The sequence below is a fragment of the Mobula birostris genome, chromosome 31 (assembly GCF_030028105.1).
Source record: "Mobula birostris isolate sMobBir1 chromosome 31, sMobBir1.hap1, whole genome shotgun sequence".
Classification (NCBI taxonomy): domain Eukaryota; kingdom Metazoa; phylum Chordata; class Chondrichthyes; order Myliobatiformes; family Myliobatidae; genus Mobula; species Mobula birostris.
Genome location: NC_092400.1, coordinates 5,242,600 through 5,268,877, shown reverse-complemented (window position 1 = coordinate 5,268,877; position 26,278 = coordinate 5,242,600). Strand labels below are relative to the sequence as shown.

Below are 26,278 nucleotides of genomic sequence, written 5' to 3'. Positions count from 1 at the left end.
ACAGGTCACAGATCAAACCAGTTATCTGTTTGTGTTTCAGTGAGCCTTAACACTATACTGTTAATGATCATCAATAATTGAGAGAACTTTTAGCCAGTTAATGAAGGATGTGAAACCATTGTTACAGCCCACTTTTGTTCCAGGTATAGTATACTTTGTTAAATTATAACGGGCTATGGGTCAGCCATGATGATGAAATGCTGGAGAAGACTCTGTGCCAAATGGCCTAATTCTGCTCCTATATCTTATGGTCTCGTTATCCCATTTAGTTGAAGCTCTACAATGGCTATTCGTTGCTTGTTTCATTGTGTCGGCCTATTCCTCTCCTCATATCTCCATTCTCCCTTGAGGAATTGAGACAAGTTAGACACTGTCAAACCTTATGTGTACACTTTTCATATCAGCCTTGACACCGAAGTGTTAACAAGCTGTTAAGCAGTGAAGAGCATCAAACATTATATCTATCTCTGGCACTGACTACAGTTTTGCACTGAGTGGGTATCCTTGCTCATCTCTTAGTTTCATCTCTTAGTTTCATCTCTTTTACGCTCAAGGGAAATAAACTAATTATAGATCAGCATTTCCTGAAGAGGCTGTGAATCTAGCGGGGGACTTTTTTTGTTTCACTCGCCCCCAACACAGATCTGTACAGCAACATGGTGTATTTAATCACTGAGTCTTTATATTGTGTTTGAACAAAATGTCCTTTGATTCCATACTTAATTTTATATATTGAAATCCTTCACTGAATAACAGCATTTGCTATGCATATGTTGTAGTCTGCCTCAGCTAAGCATGACTGCAACAAATCACCTTCTGTGCCCTCCTGAGACTGCAGTTGTTTTGAAGCCAAATGGCATACTTTGGTAATTAAGATCTGCTAATATATTTTTAACTAATGAAGTTCCGTTTTTTTGCATTATGAATATAATACGTATTGCTAAAATACAAATTTATATACAACTTCTGTGCCCAATGAACTTTAGAGATCTGAATATGTTGAGGCTGTTTAAAAACAAACTTTTCTCTTGCAATCTTTACCTTCTTTTATTGAACTGCATGGAACTAGGTACTGAATAGAAAATCCTACTGTAGTTTGCTTCACCTTACAATTCATTTGATGATAGGCACTATGACTCTTTCAGATTAGTTGAATTTATGAGATATCCAACAGTATTCTCTAACTACGGCTAAGTTTAAACTTTTATTTTGAGCATTGGTGTTAGCATCAGGTTAACAAGCTCAGTATTGACTCGACTGATTGTTGAAGCAGCCTGTTCGCTACCTGTAATTTTCCTTAATCTTTCAGTACCACTGAAGGACATATTAGAGCTTTCATTTAATGTTCTTTATTACACAGTGCCTTATTTAAATAATCTAATAGTGATTAGTCCTCAAGAGCAGCTAGTTTAGACATCACAAAGTGTCAACTGTTTCTCATTAACAAACTTTTGAGTAGTTTGACTAGGGAAAGAACAGTGATGGGCGTGGAGTACAGTGCAGTTCTAGATGCAAAAATATCTCAGAAACATGCTTGTTGTCTGCTAAAGTAAACTAGGTCAACATTGTGCTGAGGAACAGAAGAATTATTCATTTTTCAGATGATTAGAGGTAATAAAATAGTCATCTGAAAAAGAATGGCTGCTGAATACAAGGGATTAATGGAGTAATTTGGAAGTTATTGAATTGCGTGAGAATAATTAATAATTTCTCCTCATGTCTACCCTCTTGCCTTTCAGGTATTCTTCTCTGCTTACATCTTCAACAGCAACGTGATGGTGAAGGTGGCTACTCAGCCTGCTGACAATCCTTTAGATGTGCTCTCGAGAAAACTTCATTTAGGACCAAATGTTGGACGTGATGTTCCTCGCCTGTCGCTCCCTGGAAAGTTAGTGTTTCCAAGGTAGGAAACATGTACATATGATCGGGATTCTTCATTTTTAAGTACATGGCTCCATGAGTACATTTTTTAAAATACGGGAACAGATAAAGTCTGTAAAAGTTTAATTTTCCATAAGAGCATGGAAGTACTGTAGAGGTAGGTGAGCTTTGCTAGGAAATGGTATGGTGGCGTTTGCATGAAATAGCAATTTAGATGGAGCCAGAGTGGTGGCAATTGTGGCTATTATTTCACAATTCAACATAGAAGTTGCTAGTTTATTATTTAGCACCACCATCCAGTTGTGTTGGGAGGCATAAATGAAGCATAATACCTGCTTGCTGCTAGTGAAGAGTTTAGTTCAATATAAGCTTTGCTATTTATCTACTGGAAGAGTAAAATATCCACAAGTAAAAAATAATGTTGTATTTCTGTAGCTGTAATGTGAGATCGGAGCAGATCTTGTTGCTGTTGTCCTGTGTTCTCATGAAGTTCATTAGTGTGGTCATGTACATCTTCCACATAAGCAATGAAACCATAAGATGTAGAAGCAGAATTAGGCTGTTCAACTTATCAAGTTTGCTCCACCATTCCATCATGGTTGATTTATTATCCCTTGATGCCATTCTCCTACCTTCTCCCCATAACCTTTGATGCCCAAGAACCCATCAACCTCTGTTTTAAATATACCCAATGACTTGGCCTCCGTAGCAGTCTGTAGCAACGAATTCCATGGATTCGCCTTGCTCTGGCTAAAGAAATTCTTTATCATTACTGTTCTAAAGGGATATGCTTGTATTCTGAGGCTCTGCCTTCTAGTCCTAAGCTACCCCATCATAGGAAACATCATTTCCACATTCACTCTATCTCGACTTTTCAGTGTTCGATAGTTTTCAATTAGATTCCCCCCCCCCCCACCCCCATTCTTCTAAACTCCAGTGAGTACAGGCCCAGAGCCATTTATTCTTTCAATGGTAATAACTTTGGCTTCGTTCCTTCCAGGATGTAAGTTGTTCAGTTTCACGTGCCACTGCATTGTAGTTGGCTGAGTCACTGGTTGTCTCATGAAGTAACAGAGGCTGATGATGTCCTGAACAGTTATTGTTCTGAGTAATAAGCATAGAGAATTCAGTCTTGATAGAGATGCCACTTTTCAAATAAACTTCCTGTATTCCAAATCAAGCCATAGTATTCAGACTAACATATATGGTTGGACAATATTAATTGGAATTGAAGGGAAGTGTTTAATATTATATTCTATAAATAACAGCCCATTGTGAATCCAAGTATCTTGTTAAGAATGCTTTGCAGAGTTTCTCTGAAACAGCATGTAACTTGACGCCAGGATGAACTTTAACCTCCTGTCTCCATCACATCTGTTTACATCCAACCTTTGATTGCCTCAGTTCACCTGTTAACAAATCCTTTGTCCATTTCTTTGTTACCTCTAGACTTGAGTAGTCCGATGGACTCCGGTCTTCCATAAATAAAAATTCTGTTCCATTTTAATGATTGCCTTCATTTTGAAATGTTCAACCATATTTCAAGCCTTGGTCTGTCCAGTCCTGGTTTTTCCAGCCTCTCTCAACTGTATAGTGTTCTGAGATGTCTGTACTTCGGTGCCAAGCTCTTGCATTCCTCAATTCAATCACCTCCCTCATGACATGTATGCATTTAGCTGCTAATAACATAGTATTGAATTAGAGTTTAATTGTTAGCAGTTGAGTATCTACAATAGCTTTTCCTTTGCACAGCTCCACAGGCACTCACTTTTCTATGCTGGGGATTGGAGATATTGTCATGCCAGGACTTCTATTGTGCTTCGTTCTTCGATATGACAACTACAAGAAATTAGCTAACAGCGATGCAATCCCAGCCAATATACCCGGTCGAATGCAGAAAGTATCCTACTTCCACTGTACCTTGATTGGTTACTTTGTAGGTGAGTGGAAAATAATGAAAGTAAATTGTTTTCTGAAGGAGTATTGTACTGTGGCACCGTTGTGATGCTTGGACTCTCACTGTTACTTTAAATATTAAACTTTAGTATCTAATGAGCTGTTGACACCAAGCTGCTAATAATTCCCTATACAGCTTCTTTCAACTGGATTACATGTTTGCCTGAGTCTTTGTTTCAATACTGGAGTGAATACTTCAGTACAATACAACAATATGGCTGCATGGTTAAAAAGAGGAATCGGAATCAGGTTTATCATCACTGACATGGTGTGAAATTTAACAGATCAGGCAGCATCTATGGCAATAAACAAACAGTTGACTTAATAAAACATCAGCAGTTTATTCATTTCCACAGATGCTGCCTGGCCTGCTGAGTTCCTCCAGCATTTTGTGTGTGTTGCCTTGGATTTCCAGCATCTGCAGATTTTCTCCTGTCATTGTGTGAAATGCGTTGATTTGCAGCAACAGTACAATACTTCAGAGATTACTATATGTTACAATAAGAAATATTGTTTACAAATGTAAAAAGTAGAGGAAAAAAGAGAGTGATATCGTGAGGTAGTGTTCATGGATTGTACAGAAATCTGATGGTGGTGGGGAAGAAGTTATTCCTAAAAGATTGAGTGTGTATCTTCAGGTTCATGTACCGTCCTTTCAGGTTCTAGCAATGAGGAGGCATGTCCAGAGTGGTGGGGATCCCCAGCTGCAAATGCTGCCTTTTGAAAATGTCATAGATCAGCTGAGCCTTCTGTACACACAGGTGGATTTTATTTTAATCTTATTCTGGATGTGGGCATTGGTGACAAAAACAGTATTTACCTGCCCATGATTATTATTTTATTGTTTTCTTTTTGTATTTGCACAGTTTGTTGCATTTACACATTGGTTGTTTATCTGTCTTTGTTGTGTGTGTTTTTTTCATTGATCCTTTGTCCTTACTGTGAATCCCCGCAAGAAAATGAATCCCAGTCTAGTTTGACCCTCCAATGGGACCACAGCCTAGTCATGGTGTGGAGGCTTGCGTGCCTCAATGACCTGGAGAGCGATGCTGGCTGGAGCTCTTGGTAGTCACCCATGCCAAACAGATCAAAGGGTAGAGGCCAGACTAAGAGTGGTTCACCGGACCTCCAGGTTTGGGGGTTCAGCTCAAGGCTAACGACCCTGACTGGTAAAACAAAACTGTCACAGAAACAGCGATGAAGAATCCTATGTCTGAGTGGCCAAAGACCTTCGTTGCTGCCCTAAATGCCAGCGGCATAACGAGCAGTAAAGAAAAAAGATGTACTTTTTAAAAATAAATTTACTTTGAACTTTGGTACCTACCCATGCCAGGTTGGTACATAACTTGCATGTTGTGTCCCATTGTTACGGATTCATTGACAGGCGGTAAAGATTTGGGAAGTGTTGTTCAAAATCTTTTTCAAAGTTACTGCAGTCCATCTTGCACATTGGGTTGGAGGGAGTGATATTTAAGTTAAAGAATGAGGTACAAGCAAGAGGGAATGCGATGTTCTGGAAATGTTGGATTTAAAGTACTGAATCTGAGTGTTAAAAAGCTGCATTTACCTAGGACTTGTAGATGGTGGAAATGCTTTGGGTGGAGATCAGAATGTGAGGTATTGGCTGCAGGATGCACTTGCCATTGCTGTGTTTATATCTGGGCCAACTAAATATTTAATCAGTGTTGAATTCCCCTCAGCATGATGTTGGTAATGCTGTGGTAGATGGGTAAGGTATTTGCATTGCATGAGTATTACTTGCTGCTTGTGAGTTCTGAATATTGTCTCTGGTCTGAATGTTACACCATGCTCCCTTAATGCTCACCAGTACTGTTTCCCACACTACTTTTAAACTTACTAAGTCCCCATTTCCTGTGTTCCTTTAAGTAACCAGTGACCAGTTTCTCGCATTCCCATTAAACTCACAATGACCTCTTTCCCAAACTCCCATTAAACTTGTAGGTAGCCAATTCCCACGCTCTCTTTAAAGTCACCCTTTCCTGTGTTCCTTTTAAACTTACCCGTGCCCTGTTTGCTGAGCTCCCTTTAAACTTGCTGAGCCCTGCATTCCAATTTTCCTTTCATCTCATCAGGTTTACTGAAAAGCGTATTACACTAAGTAACTTTTTTTTTAAGTGAATTAAATGTATGTTGTATGGGAATGTTGTTGGATGTCACATGGGAATAACATCCAGCAGCCTGGAAAATCTGCCAAACCAACACCACTCTATTGGGAAATGTCAGTGCTGAAGGGACATTCTGGGCCTGAGCACTACTTTCCAAAATCCATAGACAGCTTCCATTCTCACTGATTCCCATTTTACCGGATTGTTTGTTGGTTAAATGTTGCTCGGATATCTCCACACCCTTGGAATTTGGCTTTTTTGGTTTGTATTTAGACCAGGAATGGAAGAGGGACTGAAGAAAACAAGAGTGAGTATGTTATTGGTGTAAGAGTGATAGCAGATGATCCTGTCAGTGATTCCCTTCCATCACTTTGCAAGTATGTTGCTGAAGCAGTAGTTTTTCAGGCTGGCTTAGTTCTTCTTTTACTGAATCATTTTCTACTTTGCACAGGAGCTTCAGTGTAATGCACACAAAATGCTGGAGGAACTCAGTGGGTCAGGCAGCATTTATGGGAGAAATAAAGAGTTGACATTTCGGGCCGAGTCTTTTACTCAGTCCTGATTTTTTTTTATATTCCCCTCTATTGATTCTGTTTGACCTGCTGAATTTCTCCAGCATTTTGTGTGTGTTACTTTATTTTCTATTCAGTTGTTTTGACTCATTCGTGGTTGCTGCTCTTTATCTGTTTGGCTAACGTTGCAGGTAGTTGTGGACCATGTCCTTTCAGTGCTAAAGGCGGCACACTGGGGAAGATCTTCCTCTGCCTGAGATCACTGACTTGTCTGACCCAGGGTGATGCACTTTCCTCCAGTCTGGTTTTGAGAAGAGCCTCATTTCCAGAACAGTAGTGTAGCTTAAGACAAAACAGTGCAGGGTGTGGCCTTTCCCTGTCCCAAGTTGCAAGCTGTACTCTTGGTCAGCAGTTTTGACAGCCATGAGGTTCCAACTAGGCTCAGCAGTTTTCAGAGCTTGCACTGATGCTGAATATTTGTGAATATCACTGACAAATTCAAATTCACTTGAGGCCTGGCTTTTAAGGAGATGTTAAATATTAAAGTGAAAAGCCTGAAAATCTCATACACAAACAATTCCCAGGAATTTTAATTAAGTTCAGTCAAATCAACCCTCCACTTGCCTGTCTCCCAGCAGCCAGTTTCTCTGTTTATTTTAGTGGCACTGCTGCTGATTCACGTTTAGCTGGCATTGACTCAACTGGCAGCATTTCTAACCAGAGCACTGGGGAATCCGCAAGAGTTGGCACAACACCAGTGGATTCTTCGTGTAGTCCACTAGTGTGACATGGGTGCTTGTGCTGTGTGGAAACCTGCAGCACTGTTTAGGTGGGGGTACAACATCCATTCACAGATCTGGGTGGAACTCAAGAAGATCGGCTCCATATTTGGGACTCCCAACCTTTGCTGTTAATGTGTAATTGGACCTATCTTGATGCTTATCACATTTACAGATGATAGGATTAGTAGTGGTGGGACTTTATGAGGAGGCCATGATTAACTATTCACTTGGCATCTCTGGCTGAAGGTGGTTTGGACGTGTCTTTTTCCTTTCTCCTTTTGAAATGGGCGGGTAGGTCTGTGCACGACTTTGGCCAAAGGAATTGAAGTCTGCAAATCTTCCAGTCTGTTAAAGGCGCTTGTAAGACAAGACATAGGAACAGGATTAGGCCATTCTGCCTGTCAAGTCACTGAACGTAGAACAGTACACAGTACAAGCCTCTCAGCCCATAACATTATGCCAACCTTTTAACCTACTTTAAGATCTATCTAACACTTCCCTCAAATATAGCCCTCTGTTTTTTGATCATCCATGTGCCTTTCTAGTAGTTTATTGAATGCCCCCCAATGTATCTGCCTCTACCAACACCCCTGGCAGGGCATTCCATGCACCCATCACTCTTGTTAAAAATAAATAAATAAATAAATAAATTTGCCTCTGACATCCCCCCACATCTTTCCTCCAGTCACCTTAAAGTTATTACCCCTCATATTAGCTATCTCTGACCTGTGAAAAAGTCTTGGGCTATCCACTCAATCTATGCCTTTTACTATCTTGTATACCTCTATCAAGTCACCTCCCATACTCCTTCATTTTGCTCGCTATTTGATCATAGCTGATTTATTGAGTCTATTCTGCCATTCGATTATGGCTGATTTATTTTCCCTCTCAACTGTATTCTCCTGCCTTCACTCTGTAACCTTTGAATCCTTTAATCAAAAACCTATCAACCTTCTCTTTATACTGTATCGTTATTGTAGTCCTATGTGGTAACTGCTGTGGTTTACCATTTTACTTTCAGTCAGCAGGAAACTATATCTGGCAAGCTGGTGCATGTTCCTGTCGAGCCAGATTTGTTCTCCTGGCTTGGACATGCTCAGCCATGTTATACGTGCACAGGTTGTTGACAGATTGAATTCTGCTATTGCATAGCGTTCCCAATTTGGAATTACCCAGTCTATTTTACATTTAGTGACAGTGCCCTCTTTGTGAAGATAGAACCTAGTTTCTCTGAGAACTCTGCAGAGGTCACTTTTACTATGATGGGCCAGCATTTGCCAGAGGTAGATTTGGCAAACTTGACAGCGGTGTCCTTCAACACTGGGCCAACTTAATTGGTGTTGGCATCAGAGAGTTACAACTGGTGAAGTCCACAGTGCATTTGCTGCTCACTGTTTCTTCATTGTGTTCCACATGCAAATGAATTAAACAGATGGCTGGTGGAGTGAGTTTGATGCACATATTTTACCTGATATCAAGTCACCATGTCATTAATGAAGACCACGTGGCCTTTCCTCCTGATTCTGTGCACTTAGTTGAGTCTATTCTAACAGAACAGAATGTACCCGCGATGTAAAAGGGAGTTTGGTAGTTTATTGTTTTAAACCTCGCTATGTCAGGTTGCTGTTTGGATTATCTATGGTACAGTTCTTTCAGTTTGAGCATGTCCCAGAGATTAATGTGAAGAAATTAGCACTAGATGTTATTATTTAAAACCCAATACGTTGGTTGATACTGTGTGTCTTCAAATTTTATTCTTTTCTGCCCTTGTCATAGTGACTTTGTACAATGGAGTAGTTTGTTGAGGGCAGTAATATATTTTTTTAAAACCTCTGGTCTGGTGTTATAGTAAGACCAAACTCAATATTTGTGGCAAATCTTATTTCCTGAAGCATGGCAGTGTCTCTACATCATTGGGAGTTCGCAAAGATTCAGCATGACATTTAAGACTTCATCAAACTTCTGTAGATGTGTGGTGGGGAGTATATTGATTAGCTTCATCATAGCCTGCTATGAAAACACCAGTACCCTTGAACAGAAAAGTCCTACAAAAAGCAGTGGGTACGGCCCAGTCCATCACAGGTAAAGCCTTCTTAACCAGTGAGCACATCTACATGAACATTGTTACAGGAAAGCAGTATCCATCATCAGGAACCCCCACCACCCAGATCATGCTCCCTTCTCACTCCTGCCATCATGAAGAAGGTACAGGAGCCTCATGACTCACACCACCTGGTTTAGGAACAGTGATTACCCCTGAACCATCAGGCTCTTGAACCAAAGGGGATAAATTCACTCAACTTCACTTGCCCCATCACTGAAATGTTCCCACAACCTGTGGACTCATTTTCAAGGACTCTTCATCTCAGGTTCTCGATATTTATCACTTATTTATTATTATTTCTTTATTTTTTGTATTTACACAGTTTGTTGTATTTTGCACACTGAACGCCCAGGATGCTGCCGTCTTTCATTAATTCTGATATAGTTATTATTCTATTATGGATTTATTGAGTATGCTTGCAAGAAAATGAATTTCAGGGTTGTAAATATGTACTTGATACATTGAACTTTGAACATTAGTGAGCCAGATGAATTGTTACGATAATGTGGTATTTTGTGGTCATAATTCAGATATTAACTTTCAATCCCAGGTTTTACTTAACATCTGCTACTGTTATGGGTTATAAACTTGTAACTCTAGATCATTGCTATTGAACAATGTAACTATCGTACCTTATGAAGGAACTGTAGTCTCATGGATTCTATTCAAGGGATGTGGTTCTACTGATGACTCCACTAACTTCACTCAGAGTGATTAACAGATCACTTTTCCCAATGTTTTCTCTAGGTTTTTGTAGCAGGTATGTTATCTTGAAGCAACAAGGATTCAGATTTATATTTAATGTTCTTGTGCGTCTTCCTGAGGGTGTGCAAGGTGGTCAGTTCATTTCCTGTTCATATTTATGGCATACTGTAACATATAAGTCCATAGACATAAGATATAGGAACAGAATATAATGTGCACTTAATTAAAATTTAAATCTTCATATTCTGCCTGTTTTATAACACCTTGCCCTTCTGATCTGTCTTCTAATTTAGGTCTTCTGACTGCCACTGTAGCATCAAGAATTCACCGGGCTGCCCAGCCAGCACTTCTGTACCTTGTTCCATTTACATTGCTGCCACTTCTTACCATGGCTTATTTAAAGGCAAGTTAAATATCAAAACTAAACAAAACCACTGTCTAGAGGATGTGAAGTGTGTTGCTAAGGGCTACAGACATCCCCCATCCCTAATTATCCTCAAAGTGAAGTTTACATTTTCAGGTTTGTCTTCACTGGAGTTGCTTCTCGCTCATCCATAGGGTTTGAACTGAGAAAGGAGATTTGAGGAAGTGAGTTACTGAGAACAAATGGAATTTAGGACAAACTAGATGGTTGGATGTAGAAGGCAGAGATCCAAACCAGATCAAATGGGACCGTGTCAGTTTAGTCAGCTTGGTTAGCATGGGAAGTTGGGCCGAAGGACTTGTATCCTTTTGTATTGTCTCTAGTAATGGCAGTTTTTTTTTCAAAAATGAAACGATATTAAATCTTCACTGTTAAGGTAGGAATATATCACACTGCAATGAGACTTTCTTTGTAATAGTTTTTTATTATGCAAAGCAACAGATCTATTTTAATACTATTTTCTGACATTGATTTAATTTGTACTATTATTGTGTCCTTTATGAAACTACTCATCAAAATTTAGATGATAAGGTGAGTAGACTATGACAAATCAGGAACTTCTGCCTTTGTGGTTGTACAGTAACTAGAATGAAAGGAAGGGCAGTCTGCAAAATCTAGGGCTGATTAATGATCTGTCTGTCTGGATGACATCATTGTTTGGTGAATTCTGGTTATGGATGTATAAATATTTTGAGTACATGTATTAACTTTCAGTTTACAGAGTACATTCCAGCTCAGACTTGGAATGTACAACAGCAAAAGTCACAGCCTTTTTTTTTCCAAATTATTTTATACTACTACCCCTTTTCACCTCCATAAAAAAATAGCTTCCTCTCCTGTGCACGATTACGTTTCATATTTACATTTGTTTGGTGTTCTGTGAATGTAGGTTTTATGTAGCAACCATACTGATTTGCCCCAGGCGTTACAGATGAAAATTCAAAATAATATCACAATTTGGGTATCTGAAATAAAAATGGAAAATGCTGGAAAAATACTTTGCAGCTTGAGCCGTATATTTAGAAAGAGTATTTCATTCCTGGTTCCTTTCTCCAGAGCCAGTGCTATTCACTGAGCCTTGGTACCCTTTCAAAAATTATATAGTTTTCAGTGAATGGAAAACATGTTGTGGATGACTTTTGAATCTTTATATTATTCAGACTGTTATGTCAGTGGGTTAACTGTGGTCCATTATTGCAGGAAAAGAAACAATGAGGCCACCTTGCTCTTCTGATTTTGATTAGTAATTTTCAGTAGATAGGACAGTGGGAGAAAGTGGTCAATTTAATTTTGGTTTCCTCTAGAAAATTGTGCTTTGTTTCCTTACTGGAATATAGTCCATACTGTATCATTTTATGTGGGTTGTACTTTGTAGTTATGTTGCTTGATAAACTCTACCTTATTGAAAATCTGCAAAAGTCTTAGACACCCTAGATTTTTTTAATATAAATTTTATTTTAGATGTTTATTGTCTTCTGCATTAGTATTAGAAGTCAAGATTGACAAGTCAAAATTTGAAATTTTTGGCTCAAACAGGAGACAGTTTGTAGAAGAGCTGGAGAGCGCTACATAGATGAGTATCTTCAGCCAATAGTGAAGCATGCTGGAGGCTTCCTGTAGGTTCTGCAAATGGAGTTGGTGGTTTAGTCAGAATTAATGGAATCCTCAGTGCTGAGAAATACAAGCAGATTCTTATCCATCACACAGTACCATCAGGGAGACGTCTGGCATTAACATTTAATTTTGGCTTCTGTTGATTGCTCATAGAAATTAATAGGGCAAATCTAGCAGGCTGAAATTTCAGCCATTTTTGTTTCAGAATTGCATCCAGAAAAATGAAATTTGTTAATACCTGTAGATGGTTGGCAAGAACATCCATCACTGAATCAGTATTCAGTCAGTCTGGGATTCCCCAGTATTATGCAGCATTTGCCATCCCATTGATTTCAGTGGGGACTTTAGTCCTGAACATTAGGAGGCAATACGGAATCTAATGTTGTTTTTCAGTTAATTTGTTTGATTATTTTTAATTATCTCTTAAGTGTAAGGCAAATCTAGACAACAAGGAACACTAGTGGTGGGCCCCACCCAGAAATTTTGGGTCTTTGGGTCAGTTGAGAAGCCAGGTTGCTTATAAACTGGATACAGCAGTCATTTTTATGATAGCATTTAGCTTTGGTTAACATGCAATGTATGATTGTGCATATTCAAAATAGTCACTATGTGATTAGAATCACAGAATAATAACACAGAAACAGGTAACATCGACCCAACTGATCCTTGCCAACCACAGCATCCTCTCGTCCCTGCTGGTCCCAATTGCCTGCATTTGGTCCACAACCCTCAAACCCCTCTGGCCCTTCGGCCCATCTAGTCCGTGCTGAACCATTTAAACTGCCTAGTCCCATCGACCTGCACTCGGACTATAGCCCTCCGTACCCCTCTGGTCAACTTAGACACAACCTACTCCTCCTGTACTTATCCAATCTTCTCTTAAAAGTTGAAATCGAAATCACATCTACCACTTGTGCTGGCAGCTGATTCCACACTCTCACCACCCTTGGTGCTTCCCCGCATGTTCCCCTTAAACCTTCCACCTTTCCCCCTTAAGCCATGACCTCTTGCTGTAGTCACACCCAACCTAAGTGGGAAAGGCTGCTTACATTTACCCTATCGATACCCTCATAATGTTGTATACCTCTATCAAATTTCTCCTTAATCTTCTGTGTTCTAGGGAATAAAGTTCTAACCCATTCAATCTTCCCTTATAACTCAGGTCCAACAGTCCCGGCAACATCCTTGTAAATTTTCTTTGTATTCTTTAAATCTTGTTTACATCTTTCAAAACTGAACACAATCAGGCCTCACCAACATCTTATACAATTTCCACATAACATCCCAGCTCCTGCACTCAGTACTTTAATATATGAAGGCCAACATGCTAAAAGGTTTCTTTACGACCCTACCAACCTGTGACACCACCTTCAATGAATTATGGACCTGTATTCCCAGATCCCTTTGCTTTACCACACTTCTCAGTGCCCTACTGTTCACTGTGCAAGACCTACCCTGGTTTGTCCTCACAAAGTGTAACACCTCACATTTGTTTGCATTAAGTTCCATCTGCCATTTTTCAGCCTATTTTTCCAGCTGGTCCAGATCCTGCTGCAAGTTTTCATAGTCTTCCCCGCTGTGCACTACACCCCCAATCTTGCTGTCATCCACAAATTTGCTGATCCAGTTACCACATTATTATCCAGGTTGTTGATATAGATAACAAACAACAATGGACCCTGCACCCATCCCTGCAGCACACCACCAGTCTCAGGCCTCCAGTCAGAGAGGCAACCATCTGCTACCACTCTCTGGCTTCTCCCTCAAACCCAATGTCTATCCAATTTACTGCCTCATCCTGACTGCTGAGCGACTGACCCTCCTTGACCAGTCTCCCGTGCGGGACCTTGTCAAACACCTAGCTGAATTCCATGTAGACAACATCCACTGCCTTGCCTTCATCAATTTTCCTGGTAACTTCCTCGAAAAACTCTATAAGATTGGTTAGACATAACCTACCACGCACAAAGCCATGCTGACTATCTCTAATCAGTCCCTGTCAATCCAAATAGTCATATATCCGGTCTCTTAGAATACCTTCCAATAATTTTCCCACTATTGATGTCAGGCTCACCAGCCTATGATTTCCTGGTTTATTTTTAAACAGTGGAACAACATTAACTATCCTCCAATCCTCTGGCACCTCACCTGTCAATGAGGATGATTTTAGATATTTCTGCTAGGGCCTCTGCAATCTCTGCATTTGCCTCCCACAGCATCTGAGGGAACACCTTGTCAGGCCCTAGTGGTTTGTCCACCCTAATTTACTTCAGAAGAGCAAACACCACCTTCTCTGTAATCTGTATTGGGCCCATGACCTCGCTGCTGCTTTGATTCTGTGTCCATCTTCTGAGTAAATACAGACACAAAGAGTCCATTTAAGGTCTCCCCTATCTCTTTTGGCTCCACACATAGATTGCCATTCTGATATTCCAGAGGACCAATTTTGTCTCTTGCAGTCCTTTTGCTCTTAACATATCTGTAGAATCGCTCAGGAGTCTACTTTAGCTTGGCTGCTAGAGCAATCTTATGCCTTCCTTTAGCCCTCCTGATTTCTTTTGTAAGTGTTCTCTGATAATTCTTAGACTCCATAAGCACCTCATTTGTTCCTACCTGCCTATACCTGCTATACTCATCATTTTTTTCTCTTAACCAGGGTCTCAATATCTCTTGAAAACCAAGGCGCTCTACACTAGTTATCCTTACCTTTTATTCTAACAGGCACATCCAAGCTTTGTACTTGGAAAATTTCTGTTTTGAACGCCCTCCCCCCCCCACCCCACTTACCATGTACACCTTTTTCTGAAAGCAGCCTGTCTCAATCCACACTTGCCAGATCCTTTCTGATACTATCAAAATTGACGTTTCTCCAATTTAGAATTTCAGTCTGAGGACCAGACCTATCCTTTTTCATAATTACCTTGAAACTAATGACATTATGATCACTAGATGTGAAGTGCTACCCTACACAAACTTGTCACCTGCCCTGTGTCATTCTCTGATAGGAGATCAAGTATTGCACAGTCTCCCTTCGGAACTTCTATGTACTGATTAAGGAAATTTTCCTGAACACATCTGAGAAACTCAAATGCCTCATGAATGTTACAATTGTACCTTTCTTTACCAATTCCTTTGACAGCTCATTCCAGGTACTCACTACCCTCTGTGTAAGGAAGTTACATCTCAGATCTCTTTTTAGTCTCTCCTCTCTTGTATCTGTGTCTGATGGTTTTGGATTCCTCAACCCTGAGGAAAAGACTATGACCGCTCATGATTTTGTAAATTTCAGTGAGGTCATCCCTCATTCTCCTATGCTCCAGTGAATAAAGATCCAGCATGGCTAACCTCTCCCTGTACTCTACTGCACCCTCAGACCAACCATGATGACAATAGGGAAAATTACTTTGAATTGGGTCCTAAACAAACTACACTTGATAATACTAGATGATGCTAAAATATTGTGTATGAAAACGTGCATCATCTTCAAAACATTCAGGGTTTAATGGCATGGTCAAAGATCAGAGGGGCTTTCTATAATATCTTAAAGCCATCCAAAAGACCTATTATGTCTCCATTTTATCTAAAAGTCCATTCCATTTATTGATCATGCTGCGTACAAAGGAATACCTCCTGTTGCCTGCATTTGGTCATTTGAATCTGGAATATGCGAGACTGAGGTGCATTCCATAGGTAGGTTGAGTTGGAGCTTGAGGTGATTATAATTTTCCTGTTGCTTATTTAATGACAACTGTCTTGGCAGCACACAAGAGTAATTATGGGATGGAGAAAGAGCCAGGCGTCATCAGAGCTATGAAGAGTGATCCAGTGAGGCCTACTTCAGTACCTTGATCTAAACCACTTTTGGAAAATAGGCTCCATCCAGTCCCTTTCCTATCTACATTCCCCATTGCAGACTGGTCTAATTGTGGTGTTAACTCGGGGTGCAGAGAGTAAATGTTGAGACCAGTTCAATGGTGTTGGACACAATCCTAAACATAGCTTACTGCAGAGATTAGTATTGGTTGGCCACTTTGTATAACAAAACAGTTTTTTTTAAAGCGACTGTTTAAATGATTTTCTTACACTGTGAAATGCATCCTGAAGTACAAATGTAGGAACTTTATAAATCTTAAGGTTTATTGAACAAATTTTCTTTATATTACGAAACCTTATTTTGCTAGGATATTCTTAGGATTTTATGATCTAAAGAAAATTCGCTCAGTAGTTGTCAGTATTAATAAAGTTCCTATAAGAATATTTTAGTTCCTCTTAAGTAAAGGCTCATAGCAAGGAAATTCAGAATTTTCTAGCTAAACCTTAATGATTGAGTAATTCTCCATTCAAACTTGCCCATAGCCTACCCTAATTTATGGCTCAGCATCACATTTAGTAACATTTCCATATAAAGTCTTTTTTTTCCCCGTTAAAGATGCAGTAAAAGTCTTGGTGTTTATTGTTCAGGCCAGTTGCTGTTTGCCTGATCTGTTTTGTTCTCTACAGGGTGATCTACGGCGTATGTGGTCCGAGCCCTTCCATACCAAGTCAAACAGCTCCAGGTTCCTGGAGGTATGATAGGAGGAAGTGTAGCTGAACGCAGGAATAATGTATGCTGGGCACCAGAAGATTTGTGTCATGTGGTTTCATCGTTTTCATCAAACGTGATTGGTGCTTCAAGTGTTAACAAAAAAAAGGTTGCGGAGGAAATGTTTTTCTTTTCCTTTTGTGGAATGCAGACTCTACAATTAATTCAACCCATCTGCAGTCTTTGGATTAGCAACAGACTTTCACACCCTACCATGTATAATACAAGTTTAAGAAAAACAAACCCACTTTTTAAAATGACAAGATATCAAATTCAGTCTTGTACATACAGCTGCTCTACAGAAGACGCAACTTTGAAGATGCCTCTTTGAAGGGACCAGCAACTCTTTAATTGTCTTGAACTTTAGACTAAGGAAAAGACAAGGCAGCGACAAATCTTTTGAATGCGATAATTACCTGTTAGGTGACTTGTATGTCTCCCTGCAGACATGAAATGGGTATGCAGTAAAATCAGTGCTGTAATTAACTTTACACCTTAAGTTTTGTTGCATTGATCCAGAAAGGTAAAGACGCCAAGATGAATCATGTTGTGTACTTAAGTGGCCTGTTGTAAATTTTAGCATGTATAGCATTAAATATCACTTCAGTATAAGACCCACTGTCTCCTTTTCCAAATGCTCCTATACCATATGTGAGTTTAGAAACGTAATTGTAGTTTGCACTCGTACCTGTGTTAATGATCCCAGTTGACCTTGCACAATTATGATTGGTGTAGCAAAAAAAATAACTTTTTTATGGTTTCTCCTTTTTCTTTATTGGTTTGATTAATTTAGCCAATGCATGTATCATAGCGGTACTTGTTACCTGAACCCTCTTCATTATGGTAGTGTACCCTTGTAAATATATTTTTTGTATACATTTGTTTAAATGTGTGTTGTTAGTTCTACCTGTTGAAAAGCGTAATCTGGTCCAAGTTTACAAGCAGTATCTGTTTTGTACCTTGGGTTTCTATTTGGTTCCCGTTACTTTTTTCAGGTGCTGTCACTACAGCACGGTAACACTGGGCAGCACGCAAATCAAACCAGGAAGTCGCGTGCTTGTAAAATGTTGCCATGTTACTGAGTGAACAAGACTGCCATTGTAGTCTCCAGACCTAAATATTGTTTAAGACCAGTGTAGGGCCTAGAACCAACATAAATTAATTCCAACAGTGCTTCAAGCTCTTCCATGCCCACCTCTACCCTGCCATCAGTCCCTCCACATCTATCACTGGAGCATACACAAACAGTGTTATGTGTCACTTTTAAAGGAGGAAATGTTCACATTTCCAAAAAACCACTGAGTGTAATGTTTTTGTGCTGTAGATTAGACAAATTGCTAAGCCATTTTATTAGACTGTGGCTTTGCTGAAAGCCTTCAAGTGGACTGAATGGATACTGTACAATCATCTGTACATCATTAGTGTATTTCTGCCCCTGGAAATGAACATTATCTTCATCTCTATATAACATGCGCAGTCAAGATTCCTTTGTAAATAAAACCAAAAGTTTAAGTGCACTCGTGTTGTTTATTTTTGGGGTTGTGCAAGTTTCACAATAACAAAGGGAACTGCTTGAGTTTATTGCAAATCCTGCAGAGGTAAGAGTTTTGTTAGAACGACATTGATTTGTGAATTAGGCACATTGGTAATAGAGAGTTATAAATCAGCAGGGGTAAGCCGACAATGTGCAGCAATCCATTCACAATCTGATGGGGAAAGTTTCTCATTTTGGAGCCCTTTAAAATTACAATTTTTGAACCAGTTCATGACCTGTTTATGCTGGATGTTTACTTTATTTCTTTAGAAATACAGTGCGGAATAAGCCAATCAGGCCCTTTAAGCCGTGCTGCCAGCAATCCACCAATTTAGTCCTAGCCTAATCATGGGACAATTTACAATAATCAATTAACCTACTAACCAGTGTATTTTTGGATGGTGGGCAACATTCCCTCAAATATTTTTTTTACAGCTGCACAGACCAACCGTTGCTCTGAACAATAAATTTTTAGAATGAAAATTGAAAGATCACATGCTTTTGATTTCATTTATTAATTGAAGGGTGTAATGAAATACAGTACAAGAAAAAAACTTCCACATTTCAGAAACTTTTCAACGTTTAGTGGGTTGGTGGTTTATTAATGAGCTACTAACTTCCATTCTGTGTTTATTGTTACAATTTATAACAGTGTCGTAATTTGAAACACTGGCAATGTAAATATGTTGAAGCTCTGAAATTTTTCAAGGTAAAGGTATGTTTATTATTTAGAAAATTTATGGATTATATTCCATAACAATAATTCACATTTATATTAATGTAGATTTCAAAATTTATTAATATATAAAGGAAAATTTCAACTGTGTGGCAACAAAGGCTATGTGCACAGGACTATGCGGCCATGCGCACCCACACAGCTTAGAGGAAACTGGAGCACCCAGAGGAAACCCATGTGTTCACAGAGAGGATATACAAATTCCTTACAGATGCCATCGAAACTCCTATGTTCCAAGCTGTAATAATGTCGCACTAACTGCTACAGTACCAAAAAGTCAATTAAGTTCTTTTCAGATTATGAAAATCTTCCAAACTGCATGCTGTATGAAGAGGTATGTACAAGTGGTGAAAAATAATTAGTTACATTTAGTTTCATGTTATGTATATCCCTTGCAGCATGTCTCCCCAGCACTAAACACATGATGCTCTTTTCCATCATGTACCAGTCTGACAATGATTTGTTAGACTAGTATGCAATTATTTTACCAAAGGAAAGGCACTCAAGGCAATTCTCAGAAATGTAACGGGGAAACAGGTTCACGTTGATCAAAGGAGTGCTGCGGGTATTCAAAGTGCAAGGTCATAACGATGATAGTTGTAATGTGAACGATGTCACCAGAGCGACCCGGAAGGTAGTGGATACACAAATGTTTAATCCAACAAAAATGAGCAGCAGGCATGATGTTGACATTTTTGGAGGAACAGGCCTGTTTGACCCAATATTACATGACATTTTATGTGCTAAAGATCAAAGGACAATTCTATATTTACATTGTATCTACAATGCTTCCTTTGAATGACATACAATTTTCACACCACCTTTGTTCCCACACGCCAGACACGCAGAATGAATGTTAATCAGCAATGTTTTTTTCCCCAATTAACTGCTGTCCACTGCTTCAGGAAACTATTGTCCATGGGTGCATTTTAAATTTAATCTACAATCCATGTTCAGGTCTAAAGTTTGGTTGCTGAAGTTATTGTTTGCTATATACCCTAATTGCAGAATATGCCCTAACAATATAATTTAACAATAGTATAAATTCAAACTTCTACAAAAATCACCAGGTGCAGGCAATTAGTCCATCATTGGAATGGTTTTATAACACCAGTATATGCTGGCGATGTGCAATACATCATTCACAATCTTGAGAGCAGGTTTCTGCAATGAATCTTGAGTTACTGCTTTTGATTCCATCGATAATGGTAAGGGCTTAGAACACAGATCTTAATGGGATCTCCCAAACATTGCTACAGAGGATGCATGGTGAACTTTGTAGTCTGGAGGTGACTGAGATTCTAGTGAAGAGAAATGTTAACACTTAAGGTCAATAACTCTCAATTCTGTTTGTCTTTTGACAGACACTGCCTGGCCTGCTGAGTATTCAAGCATTTATATATTTGTATTTCAAATTTCTGCAGTTTGTTTGATTTTCATGTTTGTATTTCTTTTCCATTCTTGGCAGCAGGTAATCCAATGGGTGATTTATTGCCACACATGCAAAGACTGCATTAGATAAGACCAGGAATGTATGATCCCTACATGACTAAGAACAGCTTTCCTCACTTGATGTTATGGACACTTTCCAGAACACAAAGAAATAACAGTTTATCCTGCTCAAAAAAAAAAGGCATAGAGGTGTTTTCAATGTTTTGACAATGAATTTAAAGATATTTACCCTATTTGATCTCAATCTGCCTTGCCTGAAGTGACATGTTCATGGTAGTTTATTTCGGACTTCAAGCGGGCCTCTTTGAAGTCCCTGGCGATGATCAGGGTGCACTGTCTCATGGCTGCAGATCATGGTGCTTAGGTCCTCCAGTGCCAGCCTGACATTGGGCAGGTGTACAATATACACTGCAACCACAATGACTGTACTAAACTCCCTCAGCAGATAGAATGGATAATACTTGAATGCCAGTGTTCCAGGTCAGGGGAACAGGACTGAGTCAGAACGAATTAATCATTAAACAAAAGCTGCCACAGTCTGTTCCATGCAATGGAAGATGAAGCCTTTGGGCTGAAGTACTGTGCCAGGGTTGAGGCATGTCTTGGAAGTAGAGTACATGAGAGTCTCAGTTGTCCCTTTGGCCCTGCAATCTTGCTCTGAGGTCTTCAACTTAACTCTTTACTGACTACTTTAGTCAGGATGGGAGGCCTGAGGGCTCTGCATTTCAGTTTTACCTGGCTCCATATTTTCTGAAACAATAAAAGTGTTATCTTCCAGCTGCTGCACTCTCTCCCTGGGTGGTCTGTAAACTTGAAACAATGCGCAGATCAACCTCAAGCAGGGCTACCTCATTCTCTAACATTTCAATCTCTGTCCTCACCCTCAAAAAACTTTTTTGCTAATATTGTATTTATTTCAGAAGATCAGTTGTTGAACTGCAGTATTCAGATGACACTTGTGTTTGCAGCCGTACTTTCAGAGGACAATCTTCAAGTCAACATTGACTCATTCGCTTAAGCAAAGCGAAGGTGGACCATTTACTCAACATTTTCAAAACCAAGATTCTCACCTAATCTGCCCTTGTACAACACTACCCCCACCCCCTACCCTGAGAATAAAGATGACATGATCCTGGAAAACATGGACTGTTTCCTACAGTGCCTATAAACAGCATTCATCCCCCATGGAAGTTTTCATCTTTTATTATTTTACAACATTGAATCACAATAGATTTAGATACAACTTTTTTTTGACACTGATCAACAGAAAAAAAACTCTTTCATGTCAAAGTGAAAACAGATCTCTACAAAGTGATTACAAATATAAAACACAAAATAATTGATTGCATAAGTATTCACCCCCTATAATATGACTCACCAAATCATCACTGGTGCAGCCAACTGGTTTTAGAAGTCATATAATTAGTTAAAGTGTCCTAGCTATGTATCAACCTGTGTGCAGGTAAGGTGTTTCAATTGACTGTGGTAAAAATACACCTGTATCTGGAAGGTCCAACTGATGGTGAGTCAGCATCCTAGCAAAAACTATACCATGAAGACAAGCAACTCCACAAAAAGGTTATTGAAAAGATAGGAGATGAATACAAGATAATTTCCAAATCACTATAGTACAGTTGGAGTACAGTTAACTCAACCAACAAGATGTGCAAAGCTGATAGAGACCTATCCATGCAGACTCAAGGCTGCAATTGCTGCCAAAGGTGCATCTACTAAATACTGACTTGAAAGGGGTGAGTAATTATGCAATCAATTATTGTTTAATAATTAATAAATTTAGACCAATTTGGAGAAATTTGTTTTCACTTTGACACGAAAGTGTCTCTTCTGTTGATCAGTGTCAAAAAAGCCAAATTAAATCTACTGTGATTCAATGTTGTAAAACGATAAAACAGGAAAATCTCCAAGGAGGAGGAATACTTTTCATAGGCTCTGTATATCTTGGGAACTACACCTGCAAATGCCCACATCAATAATGAAAGGCCTTCCAAGCCACACGCCATCACTGTTCCTTCATCAGTGGGTCAAAATCCTGGAACTCTCTCCCTAACAGCATTGCGGGAATACCCACCCCTCAGGTACTGCAGTGGTTTAAGAAAGCAGCTACTTTGACCGTCAAGGGTGTCTCGGGATGGGCAAGAAGTATGGAGGCAAGAAAAGTTACATATTGATAGTTAAGAGAAAATATTGTTGATGGACAATTGAGCAGTGGTTCATGACTGGTAATAAACACCTGTTATTGTGCAAGTGCAAAACAAGCAATTGCCTCACTGATTTCCTACTCACTGTAAGAGTCCTGAAGGCAGGCAGCAGCATATGTTACTGGACAAATGGATTCAATCTGATAACTCTACAAATTGTGTACATTTTCTGTTCATGTCTGTTATAACTGCATTTCTTAATATTAGTTACATCTGCTTATATAGAGTGGCATGCAAAAGTTTGGGCACCCCGGTCAAAATTTCTGTTACCGTACAGTGAATAGCTCAGCGAGTAAATGATAAACTGATTTCCAAAAGGCATAAAGTTAAAGATGACACATTTCTTTAGTATTTTAAGCAAGAAAACTTTTTTATTTCCATCTTTTACAGTTTCAAAATAAAAAAGGAAAAGGGCCCAAAGCAAAAGTTTGGGCACCCTGCATAGCAGTACTTAGGCAAGCATCACAGCTTGTAAACACTTTTTGTAGCCAGCTAAGAGTCTTTCAATTCTTGTTTGGGGGATTTTCGCCCATTCTTCCTTGCAAAAGGTTAATAGTTCTATGAGATTCTTGGGCCGTCATGCATGCACTGCTCTTTTGAGGTCTATGCAGATTCTCGATGATGTTTAGGTCAGGGGACTGTGAGGGCCATGGCAAAACCTTCAGTCTGCACCTCTTGAGGTAGTCCATTGTGGATTTTGAGGTGTATTTAGGTTCATTATCCTGTTGTAGAAGCCATCCTCTTTTCACCTTTGGCTTTTTTACAGATGGTGTGATGTTTGTTTCCAGAATTTGCCGGTATTTAATTGAATTCATTCTTCCCTCTACCAGTTAATGTTCCCCGTGCTTAACAGTTGGAGAGGAGTTCTTTTCAGGAAATTCTGCACCCTTTTTTCTCCAAATATACCTTTGCTCATTGCGGCCAAGAAGTTCTATTTTAACTTCATCAGTCCACAGGACTTGTTTCCAAAATGCATCAGGCTTGTTTAGATGTTCCTTTGAACCTTTTGAATGGAACATTTTGGCTGCAATGAGCAAGGTATGTTTGAAGAAAGAAGGGTGCAAAATTTCATGAAAAGAACCCCTCTCCAACTGTTAAGCACGGGGGTGGATCGATCATGCTTTGGGCTTGTGTTGCAGCCAGTGGCACGGGGAACATTTACTGGTCAAGGGAAGAATGAATTCAATTAAATAGCAGCAAATTCTGGAAGCAAACATCACACCATCTGTAAAAAAGCTGAAGATGAAAAGAGGATGGCTTCTACAACAGGATAATGAACCTAAACACATCTCAAAATCCACAATGGACTACCCCAAGAGGCGCAAGCTGAAGGTTTTGCCATGGCCCTCACAGTCCCCCGACCTAAACATCATCGAGGATCTGTGGATAGACCTCAAAAGAGCAGTGCATGCAAGTCGGCCCAAGAATCTCACAGAACTAGAAGCCTTTTGCAAGGAAGAATGGGCGAAAATCCCCCAAACAAGAATTGAAAGACTCTTAGCTGGCTACAGAAAGCATTTACAAGCTGTGATACTTGCCAAAGGGGGTGTTACTAAGTACTGCCATGCAGGGTGCCCAAACTTTTGCTTTGGGCCCTTTTCCTTTTTTGTTATTTTGAAACTGTAAAAGATGGAATTAAAACAAGTTTTCTTACCTAAAATATTAAAGAAATGTGTCATCTTTAACTTTATGACTTTTGGAAATCAGTTCATCTTTTATTCGCTTAGCTATTCACAGTAACAGAAATTTTGACCAGGGGTGCCCAAACTTTTGCATGCCTTTGTAAGGTTTTCACTGTAGTAACACAATCTGTACTATTGCAGAGAAAGTTGTCTGTGTACTTATCTAAAGACCAAATTATATGGGGTTGAAATTGGGACTAAACTACATCTATCTGATGACACGACATTGACATTGTATAATTTCTCTCATTTCTATGTGCCCAATTGCAATTTTGAAATGCTAATACCTGTCCCAAACTAACCAGGAGCAATTGCATTCTCTTTAAGTATTTTGTATTTCAAAGAGAGAACTTACCTCTAAGCATGAGGTGCAAAATTCTGATCTACTCAATTAGCAGTGATCTTTCAAAATCAGCTGAATCTCTTGGAGTGGTACTTAACTGTATTGTATGAAAAATTAAATACCTAGTGTAAAGAAATAATTTCAGAAGAACAAAAAGTCAGTTCTCATTAGTACACGGTAATCAAGTTCACATGTTTAAATTTATCTTTACTTCTGATGGGCAAAGTACACATCACAACCTTTAATTATACAAGTTAAAATACGTATAATTCAGCTGGAGGGGAGGACAGAAAATTAATTCTAATTCACTGGAGAAAAATGGAAGCAAGATTCTAAATGCACATTGGATTTCCAAACTGTAATCATGTCTGATTCAAAAACCTTATCTAGGGATTTTTTTCTTGCTTTTCTGGTCTACTACATTCAAAAGGACAAACTAAGAATCAAAAGGTAATCTTTGACTGCACCAGGATTTTCAAAAATGTCATGGGAATTAACTTAGCAGAATCACTAAGCAAAAGATAAGATTTATTTCAATGTTAATTGATTGTAGATCATTTGTGTATTGAAAGCAATCTAACTGATCACAGGTATCTTTCTCAGATGTGCTTCCCACATAGACACTGTTCAATAAATAATTTAAATGCATTCACTTTATTAATTTGTTAGCTTCTCTCATTTGTAACTCAACATGAGCTTCAGTTGCAGTGTAGTTTAACTTGCTTTCATGTTTTTCCTTTTTCTCAAGATAAATACTTTGGGTTGCTTGAGATTGCATAATTTCTTTTGACAGGTACAAAACCTCAACGATTAGACTGTTTGAGCAGAAATTTCCACCACTTGGTGCTCGGAGAACAGAAGTTTCAGAGGACAGAAGCTTCTGTCACAAATTCTGTTTGTACACCTACCATCTCTATCCCTAGCACCTGAGAATGCAGCAGCCTGTTGGCATTATTAGCCTCATGTTTAAGCCGGAGGTTATCTCCAATGTGTACGTCTGTACCATCACCCAGACAGCCTGCTTTCACTTCTGCTAAATTGCCTGACTGGCTCTGTATCAGAATACCTGGTGCTGAAATCCCCAGACATTCTGCTGTTAGATCTAATCAAAATTGCTGCCACCCATCCCCATTCACATCTTATCCCTGTCTTGCTGATTTATTGGTTCCCAGTTAAGAGCACTAAAGAAAAATCTCATCCATTTTTCAAACCTCTTCATATCCTCACTTTATTTCTGTACTCTTCTCCCACCCCTATAACCACCCTAAATCTGAGCTCTGAAATTCTGTTGCTGACATTGTTTTCCTCACCTTAATCCACACACTAAAATTTGCCATTGAACACCTAACGGCCGAGGAATTGTAAAGACATCACTGACACCCCAGCAGCAGAAGCACTAACTTGGAGGATTTTAACCAGGCAACAACAAGCCTGTTCACTGCATTTTGACAGAGGTTACACACTCTCTTAGACACATCAGATCTACGTAACACCACACATTGAGAAAGCCAAAAGTCTCAAGTATAGGGACTCTTCAAGGAGCGGTGTCACAGAAAGGCAGCGTCCGTTATTAAAGACCCCCAGCATCCAGGCCATGTCCTTCAGGTACAGCAGCTTGAAGGCACA

At 39.3% G+C, this 26,278-nt stretch overlaps 1 protein-coding gene and 1 long non-coding RNA gene across 2 annotated transcripts in view; one reads left to right on the top strand and one right to left on the bottom strand.

The window, feature by feature from the left end:
- sppl3 (signal peptide peptidase 3) overlaps positions 1-18,223 on the top strand; it is a 176,390-nt gene extending 158,167 nt beyond the window's left edge. Inside the window, exons 8-11 of the mRNA XM_072247987.1 lie at positions 1,740-1,903; positions 3,634-3,821; positions 10,360-10,469; positions 16,605-18,223. Coding sequence (XP_072104088.1) covers positions 1,740-1,903; positions 3,634-3,821; positions 10,360-10,469; positions 16,605-16,676 — 534 coding nt within the window. The 3' untranslated portion in view covers positions 16,677-18,223. The remainder of the gene's footprint in view (positions 1-1,739; positions 1,904-3,633; positions 3,822-10,359; positions 10,470-16,604) is intronic.
- On the bottom strand, positions 6,971-24,851 carry LOC140190973 (uncharacterized). The gene is made up of 3 exons (XR_011883731.1): positions 24,665-24,851; positions 9,994-10,231; positions 6,971-7,614 (listed from the first exon to the last, which is right to left on the bottom strand). It is a non-coding gene; the product is annotated as an uncharacterized lncRNA (long non-coding RNA).
- Positions 24,852-26,278: the final 1,427 nt, after the last annotated feature.